Source organism: Channa argus, chromosome 13 (genome assembly GCF_033026475.1).
Source record: "Channa argus isolate prfri chromosome 13, Channa argus male v1.0, whole genome shotgun sequence".
Lineage (NCBI taxonomy): Eukaryota > Metazoa > Chordata > Actinopteri > Anabantiformes > Channidae > Channa > Channa argus.
In genome coordinates, this window is record NC_090209.1 from 27,386,118 (window position 1) to 27,413,114 (window position 26,997).

The following is a 26,997-nucleotide window of genomic DNA, read 5'->3' on the forward strand; positions in this document are numbered from 1 at the left end:
GTGATTAGAAATGTACAGTAAACAGTTTAGACATTATACTGCTCTACCTTCAAAAAACTTGTGGTTTCTACATACAGTAATCTTCAGCTCATTGTCCATCTGTTCTTTGAAGCTCTGTCCACAGAGTTGCGAAGCATTTATCTGAGTGTGAGCAGATAATTTGTCTCGAAGTCTTTTCATCCTGCTGCTTCAGTAAGCATCACATCATTAATAACCAAAAAAAGAGAACCAGTTCCTGTGGTGGCCATACCTGCCCTCACCAAAAAAACACTTTTAGCCTGACTACAGACTTCTCTTCCCATCATCCTGTTGCAGAGAAGTTGATCTTGGTCTCATCTGTCCATAACATGTTGTTTCAGACCTCTAGAGGCTTTTTATGGGTTTTAACAAGCTCTAATTTACTCTTCCAGTTTCTGTCACTGTTTCCATCTTGTGGTAAACCCTCTGTATGTCGCCTGGCCCAGGCTTCTCCTGATGGTTGACTTTAACACAGAGACACGGACCTCCAGGAGGCTTTTCTTGATCTGACCAACTGTTGTAAAACCAGGGAAACAATATTTCCATGATGCACCACAGTTGTGGTGGTTCTATGGTTCTAAGGTCCCTAGTTTGAGTCTCTGACCATCTGCAGTCTTTCTGTGTGGAGTTTGCATGTCCTCCCTGTGCTTGTGTGGGTTTCCTTCTGCTTCCCCCCCCCCCCACAGTCCAAAGACGTGTGTTAGGTTCATCGGTGACTCTAAAATACATGTAGGTGAGAATGTGAGTGTGAATGGTTGTGTGTCTGTGTATGTGTCTCTGTGTTGGCCCTGAGACAGAGTGGAGATGTGTACAGGGTGGACCCCGCCTCTCACCCAGTGACAGCTGGGAGAGACTCCATCCCCCTGTGACCCTAAACAGGATAAACTGGATAATTGTTTATTGTTTATTAGTTAATAATGTATTTTAATAAAGAATTTAGATGAAATGTTTGTAGAAACAACAAACGTCTTTGTTTCTGCATGGATGTAACCTTCCAACATCACGTGTCAAAGTGGATTTAATCAGCTGCAGCTTTAAATAAGAATCGGATCTGTTTGGTTCGTCCTGCAGAAAAAATAATTGTTTGACTCCACGTGGACATAGATGTTTATAATCCATATTTTGCTCAGCAGCAGGATTATTTCCAGGTATAACCCTTTATATCTGCTGAATTCAGAAAATAAAAAGCTTTTTCTCATTTTACTCAAAACTGGATCTATGGGTTATGAGTTCAAATATTAAAAATATTAAATATTTAACCCGAGCCTGCAGCTGTTTTAAACCCAGATGTACAGTTATGAAGGATTTATGACTGTAAACGTGCTCAAACATGGAAATAAAAACATGAGCTGTTCCATCTTTTATCAAGATGGTTTTTAGTTTAACTTTATTCTGTTTTGCTGCTGCATGAAAACACCACATTGTTCCTTAATCCTCCAGATCTTTAATCATATCAAGGCCCTTTACACCGGGGGTGTCTGAGAGAAGAGAAGGGCAACATGTATCCGCTTGAACGCTCTGACTGTGAGCGCGCACGGACGAGGGCGTGAACGTGCGGGTCCCCGTGGCGCGCTGAGCTGAGAGCGGGCCTTGTGGTGCTGATGGAGCGGAGACAGGAAGCTGCATCGATAAGGAGGAGGAGGATGAAGATTATCGATCACACCTGAGCGTGAGCCACAGCGGGAGACAATCAGCTGATCGGAGCAGCAGCTTCTGTGGGGAAAGGAGCCACAGGGTCAAATCCAGCCGCGGGTGGAAAATCGAAAGGGGAAAGTACAGCTGAACCAGGTAAGATATCAACAATCAGGTCAGGGTAAGTCCTGCGGGGAGGAACCCGCACACCAGACTCCGTTAGAAAGTTGTTCGTTTTAAGATTGCGCGGATCCAAGGCGGGGGCACGAAGATGGAAAAACTAACCTGAAGCGTTTTCTTATTCTCTCAGAATCTCCTGATATTTTCATTTTCATCATCTGAACCCGCAGACACTTTAAAAACGGGCAGTGGCACTGAGTTTTTCTTGACTTGCCGCTGCTGCGGTGGCTGCTTCCTGCGGAATGTGCGGCCGAATCAGGAATCAGCGGAGATCTACCTGCAGTTTGGTGCATTGTCCTCCTGTCCCACAGTCCCACCTCACTAAAGTTTTTTTAATCATTTACATTTGTGATGATGAGACATGAGCTGCTTTATCAGAGACGTGTTGTTGTTTTTGTGTCCCCACCCAGCCACGTGTCTGCCGAGCGCGCGTCAGTTCTCACTGTGTGTAACCGTGTGTGTTGCTGTGTTTGGTTTCACCAGTTCGTGTCAGGTGTGTGACACGTGTTGGGGTCTGCTGGGGTCCACGGACTCAGGTGAAGGCAGAGACCAGGTGGAACTAACTAAGTAACTAAGTACAACCTGATGGTTACATGACTCTTCACCTGCTGCTGTTTTTTTCTCTACATCTTCATCTTTCATATCATTGATTTAAACTGTAAACACAATATCCGGTCTTGGTTCTGGTGCAGTCCTGACATTTAAATACAATATAGGTCAGAAGCTGCAGAAGAGTTTCTTCTTCAACAGTTTTTTTTTTTTATCTGGACTGCAGGCTGAGTGTGCAGAGGTGGCAGCTTATTCCACCATCGTGGGATCACTGAGCTGAAGAGTTTTGGGCTGGGAGGTTAAGGGAGCATGCTGTATTTTGGGTTATCTGGAGGTTTTGATTTTGCTGCTTGGGAGCCTCAACAACAGAACACTGATGAGATCTGCAGGAGGAGTTGGGTTTTATGTATATTAAGAAAGGCAGAGTGGGATCTTCCTGTTGGCGTAAATTGAAAATCTGCAGCCTGAGAGACACAAGAGGTATGGAAAGTAAAACTCATTTGGCCATCAAATATGATTTCTGCAGACTATTTAGGACAATCACTGATGTGGTTATTTGGCCTGAGCCCCAAACAGGAAGTTGATGTTTCCGTTAAATACAATCAACACGTCCATTTCAAGCCGACACCTTCATATTGAGAACCTTTAGTGTCCGTCAGTCTGTTCAGTGTTCTGTGGTCATGTCCACTGATAAACGAGAGACCCCTCACATGTGCAGTGGAATTGGACTTCAGAGCCCTGTAGAATGATTCAAAACACACTTTGATTATTATTAATATAATTAATTTCCCCTGGTCAGATGATCCACTATTACTCTAACCCTACCCTAACTGTCCATCATTCAGTCCACCAGTCATAATCCCAGATCAGTATTATGACTGGAAACAAACTACCAGTTTAGAGGGTATTTGCCTGTTGCTGGAAATCTTTAATGTGAATATGATTTTTTTGTTGGCTCGTCAGAGTAAAAGAAAATTAAAAATATTTTATTATCAGAAAATGACGAGAGGAGAATAAGTCACATGATCAACATTTGCCCCTCATCAAGTCACTCCCAGCATGCATTTCACCACAAAGCTGCAAATTCTGTGGTTTCTGTAAAGTCAAGTTCAGCCTCAGACCCTCATTCCCACCAATGTGGTCATCTCCATGGTAACAGCTGCTGAAGCTCATGGGTAATGTAGTTGTGGACTGGTGCACCAGGCAGTGAGGTGATGAGCGATGCTGATCATGTTACAACTGCCGGTCAGCAGTGGTTCTGTATGTGACATAAACCCATTAGTAGATGACAGGACCGACACGTGGACACTAGTACTGAACCTGAACCACCACAGACCAGTCACAGATGTTTCTTTTCCTCCTTGAGAATCAGCTATTTCAGATGTTACATTCTTATAATCCTCAACAGCTGTTGCTATAGAGATGCCTTCACCAAGAGAAGTGACATAGCAGTCACATGACAATCAGAACCCAACTCTGATGTTTTGATCCAAATGTAAGAATTCCTCTGATTCTGCTTACTGGCACACAGCAACAGACTTTGCTTCTCTCTGATTGGACAGCTCACGGTGCAGTGCTCTCTGGGACTTGTAGAAAAAAGCAGTTCTGTAAAAAACTTGTGACCCCCACCTGTTTCTGTGGCCCCGCCCACTCACCTGTTACATCAATGTCATTGCCGTGTCAATATGATGTCACCTAAACATCACTCTTTTTGTGTGTGTGGATGTGTGTGAGAGACACACACACACACAGAGTGCCCTGAAGGTTGAAAGGTTATTGGTTGACTGGGTGCAGCTCTCAGCCAATCAGGCATGGGGATTCACAGTTGCCAGGCTGAGAATCTCCTGCCTGACCTACATTCATCCTCAGCTCACACACACTGCTATCTTTCTCTGCAAGTACCCCCCCCCAGCCCTAAATCTCATCTTGGTTCTAACCTGAACCCGTTCGCACAGTGATGGTGTAGGCGTTCCTATGGTTACGTGGACTGATGACTGATGTACATCAATTGTGTGTTTGCAAACAGCTGCTGGTGCAGAAGCATCAGCGCATTAGTGAGAAGTTTCTTAGTGAAGCTGCTGTGGAACCAGTGACATTTCGCTGCAGTTTGACTCCATAGCAACAGCAACTGAAACATGGTGTCCAATCACCTGGTGCATGAGCCAAAAACACTTGTCTGTCTTCCGTGTCTCATCTGTGGTGGTCAAGAATCAAGAATTAGTCTAAAAGTCCCTAACAGATGGCTCAATTAGGAACATGGTTTGTGGGCAGCAGGGGTATTTTTCTTGCAGTACTGTGAGCAGCTGCAGGGCAGAGAGGTGGCGGTGTATCCATGGTTTCTCTGAAACCTGCCACCATCTTTTTGCTGGTTCTGAGCTCGACCCCCATTGATAATTTTCCTCAACTGAAACTACGTTATCTGGGCTAAAGCTAAGCTACAGTAGCTGCTTCAGGCTACGTTAAACATTCTGTTCACACATCATAGTAGAACTACTGTATCTGCAGTCCCAGCATGGGGGCATTCCCATTGGCTAGAAGTGATGATGGAGGCCACGCCTCCAGCCAATCAGAGGGGGGTAGATGGGCAGAACTCAGACTACCATGTGTTTAAAATAAGATGTTCATGAGAACTGTGACAGTCCTTTCAGAATAAGAGCATCAACAACAGAAAGTGCACTTTGTCTCCTCACAGAGACAGAGGAAGCGGAGAAGGATAAAAATCTGAATTTCTCAGATTTATCATTCAGCTCTTACCTCCTGCTCAACCCTCCCCCCACTTCAGATCTGTTTTCAACCTGTAAACCCTCCTCCAAATTAAGACGAGAGGGAAGATAACAGGAAATGTGAGAAACACAAACATTCCTCAGTCCATACACAGAGAAACTCGAATTACCAATCGCTGTAAAAATATCCCACATCAGACTGATAACAGACCTGATCCTCGTCTCCGCTGGGTCTAATAACTACTCTCTGGTCCTGGATTATAAACCAGTTCTCACCGGCTGCTCTGATTGATCAACTGAGTTCATGTTCCCATGGACCAGTTCAACCAGGCAGACCAGCTCTGGATTTCAACCTTAAGAAGACACAGGGGCCAGCTGTCCTCCAGAGTCCAGCAGAATCCTGTATTCTCTGACTGATTGAAATAAACTTTTATTAAATGGTCCTGTGTCTGATCTGTCAGCTGATCCAGGACTTTGAAGAGTAGTTCCGTAAGGGTTCAGGTTTCAGAGTTCAGTGTCAGGTAAACGAGCCATAAACATCAAGATGACGTTTGTCACTTGTATTTTTTTATTTATTTTTTGTCCTTTCGGCTTATTCTGTGAGTGCAGGGTCGCCACAGCGGATCATTGTCCGCATTTTGATTTGGCACAGTTTCTACTATGTAGATGTGTAGAAGTGTTTATTGTCATATGCACAGACAGAAAGCATGTTTCCCTGCACAATGAAATTCTTACTTTTCTGTCCACACTAAATGCCATAAATTAAGTAAAATAAAAATAGGAAGAAAAATAGAAATAAAATAAAATACAAATGAAATAAAAAAATAAGAGGAAAAAGTAAAAAATAGGAGCAATAAGGCAATAAAGGTGAGGTAGTGCAACTCTGAATGTGCAGACGCAAAATGTTGTTGAATGTAAACAGTTGTGTCCATGTAAACAGTTATGTTATGTTCATGGTTGCAAACTGTCAGCTGTTTAGGAGTCTGATGGCAGAGGGGAAGAAAGAGTTCTTCAGTCTCAAGGTTCTGCATTTCACACTTCTGTACCTCCGTCCTGAGGGTAGAAGTGTGAACAGTCCGTGCTGGGGGTGGTAAGGGTCTTTGAGTATGGAAGCAGCTCTCTTGTGGACTCTGCGGTGGTAGATGCTCTGCAGAGAGGGCAGTGGAGTCCTGGTGATCTTCTGTGCAGTCTTCACCACTCTTTGCAGGCGTTTGCGGTCCATGGCAGTAGTGCTGCCGTACCACACAGTGATGCAGTTGGTCAGGACACTCTCAATGACGCAGCTGTAGAAGTTGCTGAGGATCTTAGACGACATGCCAATCTTCCTCAGGCTCCTCAGAAAATACAGCCGCTGTTGGGCCTTCTTGACCAGCTGCGTGACGTTAGGTGTCCAAGTGAGATCCTCACTGATGTGGACACCCAGGTATTTAAAGTTGCTCACCCTCTCCACTTCAAGCTCCTGGATGAACAGTGGCTGATGCGTTCTCCTCTCCTGTCTCATGTCCACTATCATTTCCTTCATCTTATCCGTGTTGAGGGTGAGGACTGGCCACCTCCCTCCTGTAGGCTGCCTCGTCACCGCCAGCACTGCGTCCTATCACTGCGGTGTCGTCCGCGAACTTCAGGATGAAGTTGTCCTTGTGGGAGGCGACACAGTCATAGGTGAACAGGGTGTAGAGGATGGGGGTGAGTACACAACCCTGTGGAGTGCCAATGTTTGTGATGATGCTGGCTGAAATCCTGTTACCAATCCTGAAAGACTGAGGCCTGCCAGTCAGAAAAGTCTAGGAGCCAGTCACAGAGGGTGGGGTGTAGACCAAGTGTGGACAGTTTGTGGGTGAGTTTGTGGGGGATGACCGTGTTGAAAGCGGAGCTGTAGTCTATGAAAAGTATCCTCAGGTATGAGTCCTTATTTTCCAAATGAGAGAGGGAGTAGTGGATGGCAGCAGCAATGGCATCCGAAGTGGACCTGTTGGGCTAGTAGGCATACTGCAGGTGGTCGATAGATTCCAGCAATGTGTGGATTCCAAAAGCCTCAGTAACGATGATTTTAAAACTCTGTTAATCAGTCAGTAGTGAACAGGTGATGGACTTGGACAGTCTGCTCTGTTCAAGCCACATCCTATTGTAGTGGACTGGGGGGGTTACATCAAGTGTCTTGTTGATTGTGTGCTATGGGAACTGAAGTATTTATTCATTTAAAAAGGCCAAAGTTAGTTCACATTTAGTTCACATTAATGAAAGAACCTGTGAAAACACAAGGCTCAGTTTCAGTATGATCCTTTTCTGTACACCTGGTCTGAACTGTGGGAGCTGCTCGGCTGCAGGTTTTCTTTCATGTGTTTGGCTCTTGGTTAGGGGCTGATGGTTCAGGTGAGGGTGTGAAGCTTCTCCTGATCCACTTGGGCCCTGGTTCTGGTTGTTCTGAACTTTGACCTTTCTCATCTGCACAGACTTTAATGGATCTGGTCTTAGATTGTTTGTTTGTGTTGTTCTGAACCAACACAGGAAAGACAGGAGACTTCATTTGACTGTTTTAGGTGTGAACTGGTCCCAGCAGGGGGGTCTTTTGTTTTTATAATAAAGCTGCTAGTGTTGGGGGTGGGGTGAGACTAGGAGGGGGCTGTTGTGAGGAGCCAAATCTTAAACACGAAGGACAACATCTTGGTCGGGATACCAAAATAAGAGTTCAGTTTTTGAAGATTTACAAAATAAAATACACATTACTTCATCTTTAGTCTCAGACTGACAAAAGGAAAAATTCAAAGTAACCTCAGTGAATAATGTGGACAACAGTGACTGCCGTCCTCAGACCCTCAGATCATATAACTAAAAACTCCTGAGATGATCCTGAGAATCAAGGTCAGTTTGGATACTTTTAGACACTCAGATGGTTTTAAATGTAGTTTCGTGTTAAAGAAATTATTCAGTTTTTTTGTATTTATAAATACATTTGATTAACTTTTACTAGTTGGACTAGGAGACTTTCACTGATAAGTTATTTTAAAACATTTTATTACAGCTTGATTTAAAAAGAATTCCTTTTCATATCTGGACTTTAAAACCTGAGAGAATGAATCCAGTACAGCAATAGATATTGGCTTGTCCCTTCACGGATCGCCAAAGCAGAACGTGTTCTGCACGTTGATTTGGCATGAGTTTTTACGCCTTCTGCATCCGAACCCAATGGTCTACCGCTGATCCATCAGGCCCTTCAGAGAATGAATCCAGTAGGACTTTACTAAATACTGGTTTGATCATAGAGTCTGCAGCTGTATCACATTTATTGCTTCCTCTGAGCAATAATAAACATATATTTTTGATTTTACAATCGGATGTTAATAACATGACCTCATTAACCAGTTAAGAGATATAATTCTCAGGCAAAATAAGATGGCAGCAAACTTTACATCTTAAGAAACATCTGTGTCAAATATAATTAAAAAACACCTTATCATTTAGTTTAGTTTGTGATTATTGTTTGTTTGTTGCATGCAGTCCACTGTAAAACTTCTTAAATATTCAATAGTGAAACACTGTCAGTCTGAAAAAACAACGTGACTTAATTTAAATGAAAAAATCTAATTCTGCAGTTGTAGCATTAAAAGGCTTTTATTTTGTAAAGCTCATGGGTGTAACGTTGCTGTCGTTTTATTTTGAAGTAGCAGGGCGGAAACTCCCGGTGCAGGTAATTTGACTCGGAGACTCACTGAGACGAACCGATGTGAACGGAACCGACCGACGCCTTTAAAGTGTTTTCACCGAAGTTAAACGAGTGACGCCGCTTGGATTCCGGATTTATTCCGTTTGGACTCCGGGTTTTTGGTGTTTTTTTTTTTTTCGGATTCTTCCCGGGGCAGCGTAGATGTTTTGGATGGATCAGACGCAGGTATTCAAACCTCTTTCTCCGGTACAGATATATTGATCATCTGTTTCTCATTGATCAGTGATCATGTGCGGAAAAAAAGAAAATGTTTGCCCGGGGATAGACAGGGAATGGCCCCCACGGTCTGTCCAGGACTCCTCCAGACTAAGGGAGTATTTGAACTTTTTTACTTTTATGTTCGGTTGCTTGCTTCTGATCTTATGTGATGTGGGGTGGGCGCGGTGGGGATGTTTGTATGTTTCTTGGTTGAAGTACTTGGTTGTACTTCATTAGGCTTGTGTCTTTGACCAGGAATCAGTCATTGTGGAACCACTGAGACTCCGTGGGGTTGTAGAGGAGACACTTCTGGTTTGTTTGTGGGACTACAGAACACTCCACATGTAGCCCCCCCCCCGTTTTCCTACTGCAGCCTGTTGAATATTGAAAAACCTGTATTTGCATGTGTTTATGTGCAGCTGCAGCTTTTAATCTTCCACAGTGTGAATTTGCTCCGTGTTAGAAATCAGGGAGGGGAGTGGGCAGGTAAGAGTAACATCCCTCCCCAACATAGTCAAGTCCCTGTCTGTGTAAATCATTCTGGTCTTTACTAAATCACCCCTAAATACTGGTACTGATTGGTGCAGTTCCCAGTCAGTTGGTTCAGAGAAACCAGTTTCAAAAATGGCTGGAGTTCAGTGACATCTTCTTTGGTTTAATGGTCAGAGCATGTTTTGGCAGAAAATAAAGCTCAACATGAAACCAGTGCCTTGACAACATTGACCAGTGAGGATCAATAACAGCAAAGAGTATAAAACCGGTTTGGATTCAGGTTAGAAACCTCTGAAACTGAACACAACCCCAGAACAATTGAAAATCAACATTAAAACAACATTATGAGAAAAACATCTTTTATTGGGCAGTACGGTGGGAGGATGGTTAGAGCTGTCATGAAGATCCTCAGTTTGAACCCCCAGCCAGCTGCAGGCTTTCTATGTGGACTTTGCATGTTGTCCCAGTGCAGGTGTGTGTCTCCTCCAGTGCAGATGTGTTTTGCAGAGAACGTAACCAGAAAATGTTTGTGTTGTGACATCATGACATAGTCTGACTCCAGGACAAAAACATGTTTTTTTTATTTTCAGTCTAAACCGCAGTGGGATTCTGAAGTCAGACTGGTTTGTGGGGGTACAGTCCTGATGGCATCACAACATAAAGAACCAGTGGGTCAAGTGAATTCTGGACATGTCTGGACAGTTTCAAGAGACAGTTGATTTTCTCTGGAACCTGTTTCATCACTAACATTAGTGATGAGGTGCTGAGGAGCTGATGCTGTGAGCCGCAGTGAAAGGGTGAAGCTGAAGCAACAAATGCTGCAGGTCTGAACTCGACTCTGCAGGTCAGAGGAATGTATGTGTGTGGGGGGGCCCATTTGCAGTTTGGTAAGCTGCAGTTAAAGCCACAACTTTGAACTGAAAGTCTTATGTTGCAGTGACGAGGCTAAATTCCATTACGTCCAATTACACAGGTTGGGGGGTGGTCTGCTTTGGTGGGGGGGTGCATTGAAGAAAAAAACTGATTCTGGTTTTGATCCCAAAACCCCTTTTAGAGGTGCACTGTTTCAGTACATCGGATGGCTTTATGCCTGAACCAATATGCTCACCTTTCTGTAAGAATCAATAGCAGTTTTAGTTCCATCACAAAAAGGACCAAGACAGAGCAGGAGCAGGTCCTAATACACTGAAAATATCAGCTGGATGATCAGCTCCAATTTTCTCCATCGCTGTGCCACAGGCTCAGTTCTTGGTCCACTTCCTCACTGACATCACTCTGGACTGATGCCTGATCTCCTTGACAACTAAAACACTACTTTAATTGTATCATGTGTTATATTGGTATTAAGCCTTTTAATCTCCTTTGTTTTTGGCCTGTATCCCATAAACACTATAATTTAAGTTTTTAGCCCACAACCTTCAGCTCTCATCTTGTTTGTGTTCTTTGCAGCACTGAGAGCCATGAAACAGTTTCAGCAGTGGTGTGCCAGCTAGTTGCGTCTTGTTTTAAACCTCACACTAATCCTGAAACATCTGGAGCTTTAGTCTACAAAAGATCAGGAAACTGTGTCTGAGTTTGCTGTGATTGCTTTGGGTCTGGTTTTGTCCTGGCTACATTCTGAGTCTGGGTGAAAAACGTGTGAAGGTGAAACCAGGAACTATCAAAACTACAGGCTGATGTAAAATATCTGTAAAGTTGTATGTTCTGTTGTTCAACTCTGGACTCATTTCTTCTTTCAGCTTTATGTAACTTTTCCTCTGAAGCCTCCTGATTAAACTCTCTCTCCTTTTCCTGCTTCCTGTTTCCTGTTGGCCTCATGTCCTGTACTCAGGGACGTCCGCTGTGGCCCTGCAGTCACAGGATGTGTCATGAATCTTTGATCAACACAGAGAAATGGGCCCGAGCCGAAGTCGTCTTTTGGCAGCTTCTCTGTGCTTCTGCAGCTTGAGCAAGTTTGGACCTTTTTGTGCTGCATCATGTGAACAAACCTCGAGGGGAGGCTCAGCTTGTCCTGGTTCTAGCAATCAGAATAAGCCAGGATCAAAATGTATAAATCTGTGAATTGGTTTTTAGTTAATTGCCATCTTGTAAACCCATACCCTGTCTTTTTTTATTTCAGAATCCTTATCATTTATCCAGAATTCAGAAATGTTCAATTTTCTATGACCTGGAATCAGAGGATGAGACAAGGTTTTACTGACCAATGATGATTCTCTAACTGTCCTTGCTCTCTTGTCTTTATCCCCTCAGCTCTGAAGTTGGTTTTTCAGCACCTGCAGGACGGTCAAAGGGCCCATAGAACTGCAGCTGCACCACCAGCTAACAGCTAACCAGTGAAGCCATCAGGAAGTAGTCAGGGTTTGGCTGTTGGATGGCAGCAGGAGTAAACTACTGGAGCTCTTATGAACCTAGTTACAAAGTGAGTAACAGCCTACAGATGTTGGTGTTTGGTGCAGGAGACTGGAGGAAATGAGCACATGGGTTAATGCAATGAAGTGGTTTCAGGTTGAAACCTACAGAGCTCAGCAGACTAAGATTCAAATATGCGAAGATCAGAATGACTTAAAAAACGTACCCCCCCCCCGTTTCCCTCTTTACACAGGTGAGTCAGAGTGTGTGGGGCGGAGAACAGGAGTCCAGCAGTGAAGAGGGAGGAGGAGGGGTCACATGGGACACACCTGCCATGGAGGTCAAAGGTCAACTCATCTCAGCACCTGGTGAGAACAAATGACGACAGGCTGACCTGAGGTCTGTGTTCCAGAGTCATGACTTACCTGTGTGTTACTTCTGCAGACCCCCTCTCCTGTCCAGACAGGAAGTTGAGTCAGCGAATGGCAGAGCTGCAGGAGAGGAGGCGCACTCTGCAGGCTCTGCTGAGCATGCGATTAGCTGAGTTGAGACGCATCTGTCTGCAGGAGGCGGTGAGTGACATCACATCAACCAGCAAATGTGAAACCTCTCCCCCACATGTAATCTCTGATATAGCTGTTATAGATAGCTTCTGGACCCATCAGCTCTTCACATCCAGGACAAGTATAGATCTGTCCGATGTTCTTCTTCTGGGCACCTCTGGTTCCTGTGTGGTCAGTTAATTTAACGTGATTTCTTGTGTCTTTGTTGTCAGGAGCTGACGGGTGCCATGCCCAGTGACTTCCCCTTGGAAGCCGGAGAAAAACCTCCCTCTGTCCGACGAAGGGGCGGCACATCCCGCCAAGGGAACAGGAAGTGTAGAGCAGAGGCAAGGATATAGTTTTGTTTTTTGGGTGAACTGAAAAACATCCAGATCAAATGGTTTGAATGTAGTTCTCTTTAACATGTGCTACTGATGTATGCAGATCATACAATTGTAATGTCCTCATCAAAGCGAGAGTTGCAGAAAGTGAGATCACATGTGTTACTACTGCAACAAAGAGAATAGTGATAAAACGGAATATCAGCAAATTTGAGTTTGTCATAGATAAGCCTACACATGGTAAATAAATATTTTGGTATCAAAGTGATGTAAAATTTAAGATTTGGGAGCAGAACAAACAGGCCTCCAGAGCTGTTTGTTGTCTTTAGGAAATGTAGAAAATATGAGTTACCTGCAGACATGAGGAAGAATCTTTTTCACAGGCTATTCACAGTAGTTATGTCATATTAATGTGAGGTTTAGAGGTTTGGAAACACTAACATATTGGAAAAATGACACATAAAATTCCCTAAAAGATAATAATCAATTTCTGAGGACAGTGAAGAAACTAAACTCAGCAGTATGATGTTTAATTGTTTAACCTGTAAAACACCGGTGTAAATGTGCTACCACGGCTCTAACACACTCTGTCTCACCTACAGTATTGTTCAAAATAATAGCAGTACAATGTGACTAACCAGAATAATCCAGGTTTTTAGTATATTTTTTATTGCTACTTGGAAAACAAGTTACCAGTAGGTGCAGTAGATTCTCAGAAAACAAACAAGTCCCGGCATTCATGATATGCAGCTCTTAAGGCTGTGGAATTGGGCAATTAGTTGAAAGGGGTGTGTTAAAAAAATTGCAGTTTGGCATTGAGGTCATCAATTTTGTGGAAAAACAGGTGTGAATCAGGTGGCCGCTATTTGAAGATGAAGCCAGCACTTGTTGAACATGCATTTGAAAGCCTGAGGAAAATGGGTCATTCAAGACATTGTTCAGAAGAACAGCGTACTTTGATTAAAAAGTTGATTGGAGAGGGGAAAACCTATAAAGAGGTGAAAAAAATTATAGGCTGTTAAAATGATCTCCAATGCCTTAAAATGGAGAGCAAAACCAGAGAGACATGGAAGAAAAGGGAAGACAACCATCAAAATGGATTGAAGAAGGATGATCAAAGACAGTCTGGAGTTACCTGTAAGTACTGTGACAGTTAGAAGACGTCTGTGTGAAGCTAATCTATTTTTTAAGAATCCCCCGCAAAGTCCCTCTGTAAAAAAAAAAAAAAAAAAAAAAAAAGGCATGTGCAGAAAAGGTTACAATTTGCAAAAGAACACATCAACTGGCCTAAAGAGAAATGGAGGAACATTTTGTGCACTGATGAGAGTAAAATTGTTCTTTTTGGCTCCAAGGGCCACAGACAGTTTGTGAGATGACCCCCAAACTCTGAATTTAAGCCACAGTACACAGTGAAGACAGTGAACCATGGTGGTGCAAGCATCATGATATGGGCATGTTTCTCGTACTATGGTGTTGGGCCTATTTATCGCATACCAGGGATCATGGATCAGTTTGCATATGTCAAAATACTTGAAGAAGTCATGTTGCCTTATGCTGAAGAGGACATGACCTTGAAATGGTTGTTTCAACAAGACAATGACCCCAAACACACTAGTAAACGAGCAAAGTCTTGGTTCCAAACGAACAAAATTTATGTTATGGAGTGGCCAGCCCAATCCCTGGACCTTAATCCAAACGAGAACTTGCGGGTTGATATCAAAAATGCTGCAGCAAAACCAAGAAATGTAAATGAATTGTGGAATGTTGTTAAAGAATCATTGAGTGGAATAACAGCTGAGAGGTGCCACAAGTTGGTTGACTCCATGCCACACAGATGTAAAGCAGTTTTAAAAAACTGTGGTCATACAACTAAATATTAGTTTAGTGATTCACAGGATGCTAAATCCTAGACACAAAAACCTTTGTACAAAATAGTTTTGAGTTTGTATAGTCAACAGCTGACACTGCTATTTTTTTGAACACAGCCCTTTCAACTAATTGCCCAATTCCAAGCGCTGCATATCATGAATGCTGAGTCTTGTTTGTTTTCTGACAATCTACTGCACCTACTGGTAACTTGTTTGCCATGTAGCAATAAAAAATATACTAAAAACCTGGATTATTCTGGTTAGTCACATTGTACTGCTATTATTTTGAACAATACTGTATGAGCAGCATCTGAAGGAACGCCTTTTATAAGAATCAAAAGTGTTTCAAAAGTGTTTAATTAGTGAAAATGTAAATTATAGCTGGGCTAATAACACAGGAAGTTCATAGGTCAGATGGTACAAAAATACTTTTAATTACAACCAACTATTTCAGAATGTAAAAATTTAAGTAGGAAGACCTGCCAAACTAATTTTATTATCACAGGCTGAGAGGTCAAAGGCTTTTTATCTGTGCACATCTGGGCACTCTCCATGCCTTCAAATAATTGTTTTGATTAAAGACATAAATGATGATGATGCTCTAAACTCCCCTTTGTGTTACCTGTGTGTTTGCAGGAGGAAGACTCTCAGCGTACAAAGCCAAAGAAAACGTTATTCAGCGGAGCTCTGAGAAAACACAGTGACTCTGAACACAACACACACACTCAGACACACATACACCACGGCAAGAGGACAATGCACAGAGGCTGCCACACAGGTAACACAAACGCTCACATGGAGTGTGTGTATTCCCTGTAAGCTTTCTCACAATGGTGCAACTCTGAGCTGTGTTTTGGGTAAAAATGATTTCCGTTACGTCTTTATTTACAGTAAATGTTGGGCTCCATCAGGAGAAACATCGCATAGTTTCACCTGCTGGTTTCTGAGAGTTTTTTCTCTGGTTAAATTTATAGACAACTAGTGATTTAAAAACTTTGGTACAAATGCTCATTCGAAACATATGAGTCAATAGGTGCCCTGTTCAGCCTCTCTGGGGTTCCTCTCCCTCCATCCTCCATAAAATTTGTGACACTACACACTGTATAGCTTTGTTGCTTCACAACACTGCTGTTTTAAGAATAGAATGCTTTTAGTATGAAGGAGCAACCGGAAATGAGTGGTTATCAGTAGCATTTTTTACTCAGTGACCCCTGTTTATCAAAAACAGAAGTTTTACTTCTATGACTTGAACCTAAAGCTTTTAGGTGTGTCTGTGTCCATAAGTTGTGGTAACTTCTCTGTGGCCAGATGTTAAACTCCTAATGAGTTTTCAAATACTTGATGATTCCCCAGAGCTGCAGCTTCACCACCATGGACCCATGTACTTTTCATTTGGCCACATGGACTTGGTCCACATTGGCCAGAGAGTGTGGGACAGTCTGTCTTCCTGTTTAATAGGTCCAGCAGCTGCAGGAGAACAGAGACAGGAAAACCTGCATCTTCCTGCTTTTATTCTGAAACTCTTTCTGTTTGCAGACGACAGTGTGAGGTCAGAGAGCAGCTCCACATCCGACTCTACGGGACACGACAATGGTAACATACCCCCACATGTGAACTTGGTTTTGATTTGAACTTGGTTCCGATCTGAACCTGATTCTGACATCAGTCAATTCTGATTCCTCAAACTGACTCTTAAAGCTGGGAGGAACATACAAAATGTCTTAGAGACACGTCCTCACAGTGGAATAAGAGCAGAAATCTAATCGGTCGGTCTCTGCCAGATTTTTGTCTGTCTCAACGTCACTCCCCTCTGGTCTCTGCAGGTTCTCCAGTTGAAGTTTTCTTCCAGAGCAAAACTACAAGGAACGCTCTGCACAACAGGTACAGTCAGGGACACATTGTGTTCTGCAGGTTTGTCTGTTAATTTATTGCTTCAGGTCAAATGTTGGACATTAATCGAGGACAAAATGTCTGTGACAGTGAAATCACGTTCATTAAGTCACAGTTGAAGAGATTCTCCATAACTGTCCCTCTCCCCTTCCAGATCTGACCATCCAGAGACTCTTCAGAGCCACAAAGCGCTCCCCCTGCCTACATCCCACCCACCCACCCTTCCTCTTCATCCTCATCCTCCTCTTCTCCCTCACTCTCAGGACTCCTCATCCTCTGGCCCCTCTGATCCAGGAGCAGCTGTGGACAGGGGGGTCAGGAGTAATGCAGCTCGATGCAGCAACAGTTCAGATGGCCTGCTAGACAGTACCACCCCTCCAGATGTGGAGGGGGGTCAGCAGCAGGGGGGGCTGTGGGTAAATGGTATGGGGGGGTCCAGAGGAACAAATACCTCTGGGGTGTTTAAGAGCTCAGAGACTCTGATGGATGGATGGAACAGGACGAATAATGGACCCACTGAGGGGGGAGTAAGGGGAAGAGGAACAGGGCGAGGAAGAGGTGGGAGGGGAGGGGGCTACAGTGAGGTCCTGCTGGACTACATCTGGGGGAAACAGCAGCAGCTGCAGCGACAGCAGTCCCAGCCCAGCAGCAGGCAGCCAGTCTTGCCCCAGCACCAGCCTCTCTACAATGGCTACTCATCCCAACAACCCCCCGAAGTCCCCCCTGCCTACCATGCTGACCTACGACGGGTCAAAGTGACCCGCACCAAATCCTGCGGTCCCTTCCTCCCTGTGCAGCAGAGCCAGTGTGATACAAATAATCCTACTCTGACAACCATCCAGCCTGACCCCCACCCCCACCTGCAGCCCCCACGGCCACCACAGTTGCCCCTCAGCCAGGATGCACAGCTGGAGGAGGCCACCAGGAGCCTCCACAAGGCTCTGGCTCTTGAAGGTGTGTACCTAATTCTTCCTGTTACATCACAACCAAACACCTGAAATGCCCAAGTCAGTGAGTGAGTGGTAGAACGGGTCGTCAACCCTAAAATGAGTCCACCATGAAACAGGTCCATCCTAAAACAGGTCCACTATACAATAAAGCCATTTCTCAGTCTGCGTCCTTCTCTGTTCTCAATAATTTGTCAAACCCAAAGTTCTGTTCAGTTCAAAGTTCACATCAAACCCACTACTCATCAAATAACTGAAGTATTCCCTCTTGGACTGTTTTACCCAGGGTGCTTTGGGAGCTGACTTGTGTGAACTTATGGTAGCCAGCTATCCTAGAATGCCTTGCAAGCCAACCAGCGGTTTGGCAGAGAGTTTAAGGTCAGAGCTGGTAAAAATGTAATCCTGCTTTCAGACCAGTTTATCAAGTACTGAACTTTTATCATTGGAGAAAGTTCCTGTTTTTAAATGTATAATACGTGGTCAGTTTGTCCAGAGTTATTCTGTAAATTTGATGAGTGGACTCGTGAGCAGCCTGTAGCCCAGCTTCATAATCATCCAGGGGGAGAGCAGACTTCACATTGAGCTGAGAGGTACTTTTACAACTCGCTCTGTTGTCTGTAGAAATTCTTTGTTATTATTCAGTTATGGAATAGTTTTTTTTTTTGTTCTGGGAAAGTCAGTTTGTGTGACAGTTTAAATTATTTTTTACATCACCTACTGTACAGTTGTGTTAAAGTGTCACTGTCAGTGCTGAGTTAAGCTGCTGCTGACTGTAAATAATCCTAATCCTCGGAGTCCGGACTCCTAGTTCTAATGTTCAGAAGTCGGAACATAAACAAATGAGTTATCTGCTGTTAAACAGTGAGCCTGCTGAATGTGAAGTCAGATCACATGATTAAAAACATCTGAACCATTTATGGTCCAGTAATCAGCAGACAACTACTCGTGGATATTGTGGGTTAATAGAAACGGACAGGTTTTACAATTAAAACAGTTGTTCAGAGCGCCTAGATCTGGGTGCAGCACCCCTCACCATTCCTGGCACTCCAGGACTCCAGCTGTGGAGATGAATCCTGGTCACTGCAGCAGAGATGGAAACCGTCTGCTGCAGAATGATCTGCTGGTTCTCTGCAGGAGCAACAGGCACCACCTGCTGGGACCTGGATTACCATTAAAGGTTTTTCAAAACCACTCAGTTTGTCCCCAAAATGGAGAGCAGCTCCTGTTCTATCTAAATGACTCCTGGTTGGCTAAAACACCAGGTCATCAGAATGAATGGGTCTCTTCAAAACCAGAACTGGACAACAGGGGTTTTCTGAGGTTCACTTGTTTTTTGGTGACACCATGGTCCTCATTCTGGCCTTGTCTACATTATGGTTTTTTTAGACTCCAGCTTTTACACACTATTGGAATGAGTAGAATTTAAAACATGTACTTAATCCCTTAACCTGAGGAAAAATTGTAACGTACTTGTAGTGGATTAATTGCACTTTTACTACTTCTACTACCTGTACGTGTGATATGTGATTGACAGGTCTGAGGGACTGGTACCTGAGGAACACCATAGGCTCCACCCACCAGAACCAGCCCAATGGGAAGCTGAGCTCAGGAGTGACCTTAGGAGTCAGTGCAAAGGTGAATGGAGGGGTCAAAGGTCAGGCAGGTGGGGGCGGAGCCTTGCAGCGCAGACGGACAACTCATGGCGTCCCCCAGCAGTCAACCTATCAGACGGAAACAACTCATCACCACACAGAATCACATCACAAACAGACACTGCCACATTCAGCCACATTTCATGGACACCCGCTGCACGGCAGGTAGGTGACCGCTCAGCTGTGGAAATGCACCTGCTAGATCATCTGTACCTGACCCTCTCTCCCTCTCTCTCAGGTCTGTGGACGGCTCACTCTATCACGACTCCTTCCCACCTCAGAAACAGGAAGTTACTCCCAGAGATACAACCGTGGACCAACCATCACCTGGGACCTTGGTCTGAGTCTCCCACCACTCTAAACACAGACATGCAGATAAACAGACCAGTCCAGGCTGGATAACTCAAAAAGTTAAACCAGGGTTAATCCTGAACCAGTTCCATGACCCCCTCCCCCTGGATTAAACACATGTCAGGGATCCACCTGTGTCAGCTGACCCTGCTCTGGACCCGGTCCAGCTTTGTGAATTGGTTATCAGGGCCAGAATTTATCTTTGTTTAACGTTTGCTGGATCTAACATGTTTTGAACTGAGCTTCAGGTTTTGTCCTGACCCAGGTCCTCTTCAGTGTTTAATCAGACTCTGCTCAGACAATCAGGACTTATCAGAAGTTTACATTCTTCTGGTGACGATAAAATGTTTCACCAGCTCAGTCCAGAAACCAGCAGATTAAAACGATTAAAAGATCATGTCAGGTGATCTCTCAGGTGAGTCCACTGGAAACAAGCACAGAAACTTCTCCAGGTGTTTTTACAGTTTTGACTTTCTGCACTCAAAGTTCTGCAGCAGATTGTTCAGGTCTACCAGCAGAACATGTAGTTTGTTTGTTCTGATTTGAATCATTGAACCAGTTTGTCTGTTTTCTCTGTGCTTTAGTTTCTTTCCAAATACCGAAAAATCGAAGTGAACCAAAATGTGTCAGGAGACGTCATGTGACAATAGTTTTGTCTGGTCAATGGTCAAACCGATCTAGGGCAACACAGGAAATGGAGCCTGTTCGGCACTACTGAGAAAATACTATGAAACGTACACGAACCATAACCACAGTGATTATCTGAGCAATAAACCAAGAACCTGAGAGCACGAACACTAAAACGCCACTTACCACTTTGTAAAGAAGATGAGCTGACCCAGGTCAGATCACGTTCTCACCACAAATGAACTACTTCAGAGTTTTCTTGGTATCGGACTACGAACACATTGAGAAAAGGATCTCTGTGTGATTGTTTTGGTCCACACCTGGCTGCAATTGTTGTGTTTAGACCTGAGCAATCAAACTTCACCAAAGGGGAAAACAAACCAGAGCTCAATTCATCTGGATTCTGGTGAGGACTCAACCAGTCTCTGCAGATCCGTCAGAAGAAGAAGCACTTTTTATTACTTGTCTGCAGTGATAAATGTCCTCCAGAGTAAAATTTACTGTTCACAGTAAAGCCCCAGAGCCTGAAAGCAGGAAGGTGATCAGAAACATTTTCATGTAAACGTGGAACGAAGGAGAGAGTTTAAGGATTTTAAGACAAGACACTCAGATCTCAGTTTGGAATCATTTCCAATTCAGAAACAAAGTGAAGCTGATCAATGGTTGTCAACAATCTGTCCGCGGAGAGACAACTGAAGCTTCTTTATTCATTAACTTTGTCTCCATGAAGAAGCAGCATTTGTTAAAGAAAAATTAATCATTAGGTTCCATATTCAATTAAAGGACAAATCGCTGAGGCTCCAGATCTTCACTGCATGTTGAAAGACCTGTACAGCGAAAGAAAACTGTCACCTGCTGCAACTCCTCAAGTTCGTTTTTGGGTTACGGCCAGCGATGTACTGATTAATTATTTAGGTCCTAATCTGAGCCTTTAACACAGATTATCTGCACTATCTGATCAAGAGTCGGATCTGATCCAGTAACTGGAGAAAATCAGTCTGTGACCCAGTGGAACATCGGCTGAGTTTTTCTGGTCCTGGTTCAGACAGAAGATGTTTAGCAGCGTCAATTAAGAGAGAAAGAAAAACTGTGACGGATCCTCTACAGTGAAGATGTATCACTCTGTTGGATCACTCCGGATCTACAGAAACAATTACAGCATTGAGCATCTTCCCTCACCAACAATCTTTGTCTGAGGACAGCAGGTTGAGACTGAACACAAAGACAGAAGCAAATTCTGATCCACTTTATTTTAGCTCATATGACCCGGTCCGATCAGGACTAATCAAACCTCCTGATGCTGCAGCGCCACCAGCTTGATGCCTGAAACAGAAAGCTCAGTAAAACTGAACTTTAAGATTGTGTGAATATTTTCTCTGATTTAGTTTGTTTCTCCTGAATCTGCCAAAATGTTAAACCATCCTCCTGATTTTCACTGAGTCTGGATCTGGTCTGGGTCTTTAGTCCCTGCAAGACTCGGTCACAAACCTGATCCAGATCCAGTGTGAGAGCAATAAGAGGATGTCTTACAGGACACAGGATGTGAGTGTTTCAAGTATTTCAGGATAAAAATAATTTTGCAGCGACAATCAGATGACAGTGTCACAGTGTTGGTCCATTTGTTGACAGAACTTTTATGAAAACAGAATTGACGTGAACAAAATGAGTTTTTGTTACTTTATTTTTTTTATTTTTGTCCCTTCACCTTAAACCAAAAACTCCTAAATCTGTTCAGTTTTCTAAAATCAGGTCCTTCAGCTCCACAGAAACCAGTACAAACCAGCCTGACCTCCAGTTCCATTCGAACCAAGCCACGATCACATGACATGTAGGAAACATGGTCAACCAGGTCTAGCTAGTCGTGGTTCTGCGAGTAAAAACACACAAGCAGAAATGTATCTGAAAAACTGCAAACATACACATCAACAGTTAAAACCATCTTTAATCTGAGAGAACACTGCTCTAAAATCTTGTCACTTTCAGAGCACAAAGCTGCAATGTCACTGCAAAAGGTAACTGGTGTCCTCACCTAACCAATAGACATGAGCCTCACCTTTGTACACTTCTGAACAGTCGTCTGTTCAGTTCGAACCAAAATCTGTAGTAATGGCAGCTCCAGACCACATCACATTATCTGATATTAGCTGTCAATTCAGACTGTTATTGGCCCGATATCCGTCTGATACTGTGTAGTCTCGACCTGAGAACAAGCAGGTTTGATCTGAGATTTTAAATGGCACTCACCTGAAACTGATTATCACAAGATGGGATATTTAGATATTCCCAAGGTCAAAACATGGAAACTGTGTTTCATTACATCACACCTGGGTGATACCTTCAGTCCTGTGACCGCTGCTTCATTAGTACCATGCGCCTCTTCTAACTCGGGTTTCACACCAAAGCAGAACAAATTAGAATTAGAAGGAAAATGTAGATCTAAGAACTGCAGTACCAGCATGTAAAACTCTGATAGTCAGCAGTAACACAGCGTTAGTTCTGAGTAAAGTACTGTGCAGTACAAACACTCTGTACCTGCATTCCCACCAGCCTAGAACCAAACTCTGTGCAATTTTCTGAGTGAACTTGGAAATAAGTCCTGCTTGTTGATTTATATTTTAAGGTTTTAATGTTTAATGTTCTGCTGAAGAAGATAGATTTTTTTTTTTATTTAAATGAAATATATTTAAGTGTGACATCAGGTGTGTTATTACACAATAACCCTCACAGCCCCCTTCCCCCATAACCTCTGTGCAGCAGCCCTGCCACTGCACTGCACTTGTGTAATAGTAACAGTATTACTCCTGAAGACCAGGTAGGGGTCTTGTGTGTTCCCCTTCACATCCAGGACAGCTGTTGTCTCGGCTGTGATGCATTCAGGTGCACTGTGTACTTTGTGTAAAAATCAATTTCTATCTTTTTGAGTCATTTGTACTTTTTCACTCTGAAATTTCACTTGTTGGAAATTTTTAAAAAAGGAAAAGAACATGTAAATAAATGAATGACACACTGTAAACATTTTTAAATAAAGACTTCACTGTTTCCCATGTAATACATTCATATTTTCTGTGTTTTAATATTGATTCTGCAGAAAGATTTAATTCAATTTTAATTTGACTGTGACACCTGCTGCAGGTAAATTAATGTAGTTCCATGTGTAAATAAAAAAAAAACAAACAATGCGGATAGTGATAGAAAAATATAAATTTAATAAGAACCTTGACACATCTGTTGGGAGCACATTCCCCCAGCATTTCATTTAACACAGATATATTTAAAAACAAAACTCATTTTATTAAACACTACATTTGAATACAGTCGCTGTTTCTAAATCTTTACCTTGACATAAAATTGTAAACAATTGTTTTACTGTACAACTTGTTAAATCTCACAGTTTGTGAAATATTGTAACTAAGTTTTAAGTTCAGGAACCTCTACTTGTCATTGTTCAAAAATTAGAGAGAATTCTTGCTTTGGTGCATTCCATCACATACATTGGGTGAGGTTGCATAGTACTTTTATCACAGTTTTGTAACCAAGAATAAATGGATTCTGGCTCATAATTCACAGTGTGTAAATTGTTACCTTGAATTTAAAGTTTTAACTTTGAGCATCCTCTGGTAGTCTTTTTCTATAAACTGCTTTATAGGAAAAGGGTGAGTGTGTGTATCTGCATACACACACTTCAAATCACCCTTGGTCACATTAATGCAAATATAAAGTTCATATTTACAGATGATTGAAAAGGTGATGAAAGAAAACAAAGAACAAATGAATAAGTACGTAATAACACATCAAAAGTATGAGCTTAAAAGGCCATGAGGCTAATTTACAAAAATCAAAGATAATCAATTAAATTGTATTTTTTTTTTTTACAAAACAAATTAAACGTAGATAAAGACAGGGATGAATAAAACATGAGAAAAACTACAAAAGAAAAGTAAAATATAGCATAACGTGTCTGTAACTAAGATGAGCTATGGTGATGACCCACAGCTCTTTCTGTCCTTTCCACCGGACGACTCTACTGTCTCATCACGCATTTCTGCCTGTCTCTCAGACATCTCTGCCTGGATGACAGGGAGACATCTTCAGCTCAACCTCTCCAAGGCCGAAGTCCTTATCTTCCCAGGCAGACCTTTGATTCAACATCAACATCAACATTGGATCTACAGTGATTGTCCCCACTAAGTCAGCCAGAAATATGGGGGACATCATTGACGATCAACTGAGCTTTAGGACCACATCTTCTAGGTCTCTAGGGCATGCAGATTTGCCCTCTACAACATCAGAAAGATCAGACCCTACCTCACGGAATATACAACCCAACTCATTGTACAGGCGCTAGTAATATCTCGTCTTGATTACTGCAACGCTTTGTTAATGGGGTTACCGGTATGCAGACACCAAGCAAAACTCTTCAACTAAGTGATCCCACGTGGTGGAACAAGCTACCAAACTCTGCACGCTCAGCAAACTCACTCCCAATATTCAAAAAACCTTCTGAAAACAGAACTCTTCCGCATCTTCCTATGCACTTTAATCTATTTAAGTGCATTCTTGCACTTGCATCTCATGAAATGTAAACACTTTTCTGATATGACTTTGATGTTTCCTCCTTGAGTTAGATTTTTGCTGCCTTGTACTTCACTTGTAAGTTGCTTTGGATTAAAGCGTCTGCCAAATGACTAAATGTAAATGTGGTTAAGCATCAGTTAAGCATCTGTGACATCCAGGCACTAAAGTTTTATTTTAAAAGGTCATATATTTTTAAAAGGGCATCAGTGGGCCCAGTTTCATCCACATGTTGGCCACATAAAGCTGAGTGTAATTAGCAAAGCTGTGGAAGGAGATCCCATGTCACCTGAAGACACCACCAGAGGTAACATATACAAGTTAAAAAGTAGTACTCCTGCGATTGATCCTTGGAGAACACGAAAGTTATTTCAGAGCTGCCAAACCTTTATCCTGCCAACTAATCTATGAAGATTTCCACCACAGGAAATATGTATCTGTGCTGAAACAAGGGACTTTTAACAATTCTGATGCTTACAATAATTCTGAAATGTGATTACTGAGTTAAACTGCTTCACACCATGGTAAAATAAGACATACAAGCAAATTTCACAAAGTTAAACTGCTTTAATCTGAAATCAAACCCAGTTCTCAAGACAAATAGCAAAAAGAACCCTGTTCTCTCATGCTTATGTTCCCTCTGTGGCATTTGAAGGTCAGAACAAACACAGACTATTGAAGTCACCGACCGGGTGAATTATATGATAAGCAGTACAAAAGTGTTTTTGTTCCTTGTTTAAAGTACATTTACTCAAAACTGTATTTCTCATGCAATACATGTGGACAAAAATTAGTAATCTTAATATAGGGAAATAATAATTAGGTTGTGAAAGGTTCTGATCATGTGACTATGATCGTATGACTTATAGATCTGCAGATACCAAACAGTGATGGAAGCCTAAAACGTTTTGAAAGGTCCCTTTATTTTACTTATTTTACTGTCACCTATAAGAAAAGTGATGAAAATCAGTCTTTACCTGCTGCAGCGTCAATGTTTCCACAGTAAAGGATCGATGATTCGATTGTCATCGAATAATGTAATGTATGTCATTTTGCATCATCAGTCCTTTTCCTTTGGCAAAAAAATTAGCTTTAGTGTTGATTAATGTTAATGTCACCGACTGTCCAAGAAACACTAACTAAATGATAAACACATTTCACTCTGTCGTGACCTTCGAACAAATGAAATTATTTGAACACATAATAAAAGGTTAGGTAAATGTCCAATCTCACTACCATTTCCTTCTATTGCTGTTCCTCTTTTGACACAGTGTCTGTAGAGGCAATGTAAATATGCAGATCGTAATGCAGATATGAATTAATCCCAAAAGGAAATTCCAGTGTAGCTGAAGCCATTTCACCAAGCTCTTAAATACACAAACACAGAGAAGTCAATGTAGTAGACAAAGAGCAGCTTAGGGGTCATAGCCCAAAACAACAAATGAGTGAATAAAATCAATTCAATTCAACTTTATTTATATAGTGCAAATTTACAACAAAGTCCAGACTACACAAGTATTGTAGACAAAACGTCCAGCAGAACCACGCTCAGGGTGGGCGGCCATCTGCCTTGACCGGTTAGGGTGAGTGAAAAGTGAAGGGAGAAAAGAAAAGAGCAACAAAAAGCAACACCAAAACATACAGGTTGGTAGGACACAAAATTAATAGCATACAGTGGTGACAAATAAATGTATAGAGAAAAAGAGAAGAGGAGCTCATTGCACTTGCGGGAGTCCCCCAACACTCTAAACCTATAGCATCTTAAGTAGGAGCTAGTTCAGGTTGACTGAGCAGTTTTAACTATAAGCTTTATCAAAAAGGAAGGTTTTAAGGCTAGCCCTAAAAGTAGAGAGGCTGTCTGCCCCCCGAATTTGGATTGGAAGCTGGTTCCAAAGAAGAGGGGCTTGATAGCTAAAGGCTCTGCCTCCCATTCTACTTTTGCAAACTCAGGGAACCACAAGTAGGCCTGTATTCTGGAATCAAAGTGGTCTAATCGGGTGATACAGAACTATGAGATCTTTTAAATATGATGGAGCTTGACCATTAAGAGCTTTGTATGTAAGGAGGAGGGTTTTGAATTCTATTCTAGATTTAATGGGAAGCCAATGGAGAGAAGCTAGTGAAGGTGAAATATGATCTCTCTTGCTAATTCCAGTTAGCCTTTTTGCTGCAGCATTTTGGATTAACTGAAGGCTTTTTAGTGAGATATTAGGACACCCCAAAAGTAGGGAATTACAGTAGTCCAACGTAGAAATAACAAATGCATGGACTAGTTATTCGGCATCACTTTGAGACAGGATGCTTCTAATTTTAGCAATGTTCCGTAGGTGGAAGGCTGTTCT

General features: G+C 42.6%; 1 protein-coding gene across 5 annotated transcripts; it reads left to right on the top strand.

Moving 5' to 3' along the window:
• Positions 1-1,467: 1,467 nt before the first annotated feature.
• On the top strand, positions 1,468-23,120 carry ccdc120a (coiled-coil domain containing 120a). Of its 5 annotated transcripts, none has more exons than XM_067527894.1 (12): positions 7,741-8,991; positions 10,107-11,563; positions 11,767-11,935; positions 12,119-12,233; positions 12,310-12,437; positions 12,641-12,754; positions 15,253-15,394; positions 16,153-16,209; positions 16,440-16,497; positions 16,661-17,460; positions 18,988-19,270; positions 19,344-23,120. In XM_067527894.1, exons 3-12 carry the CDS (start codon positions 11,888-11,890, stop codon positions 19,447-19,449), a joined length of 1,851 nt encoding a protein of 616 aa, XP_067383995.1. In that variant the 5' UTR covers positions 7,741-8,991; positions 10,107-11,563; positions 11,767-11,887; the 3' UTR covers positions 19,450-23,120. The 5 variants fall into 5 exon arrangements, with proteins under 5 accessions (XP_067384000.1, XP_067383995.1, XP_067383996.1 ...); XM_067527895.1 differs by having other exon boundaries at positions 10,107-10,360; XM_067527896.1 differs by having other exon boundaries at positions 10,107-10,340.
• Positions 23,121-26,997: the final 3,877 nt, after the last annotated feature.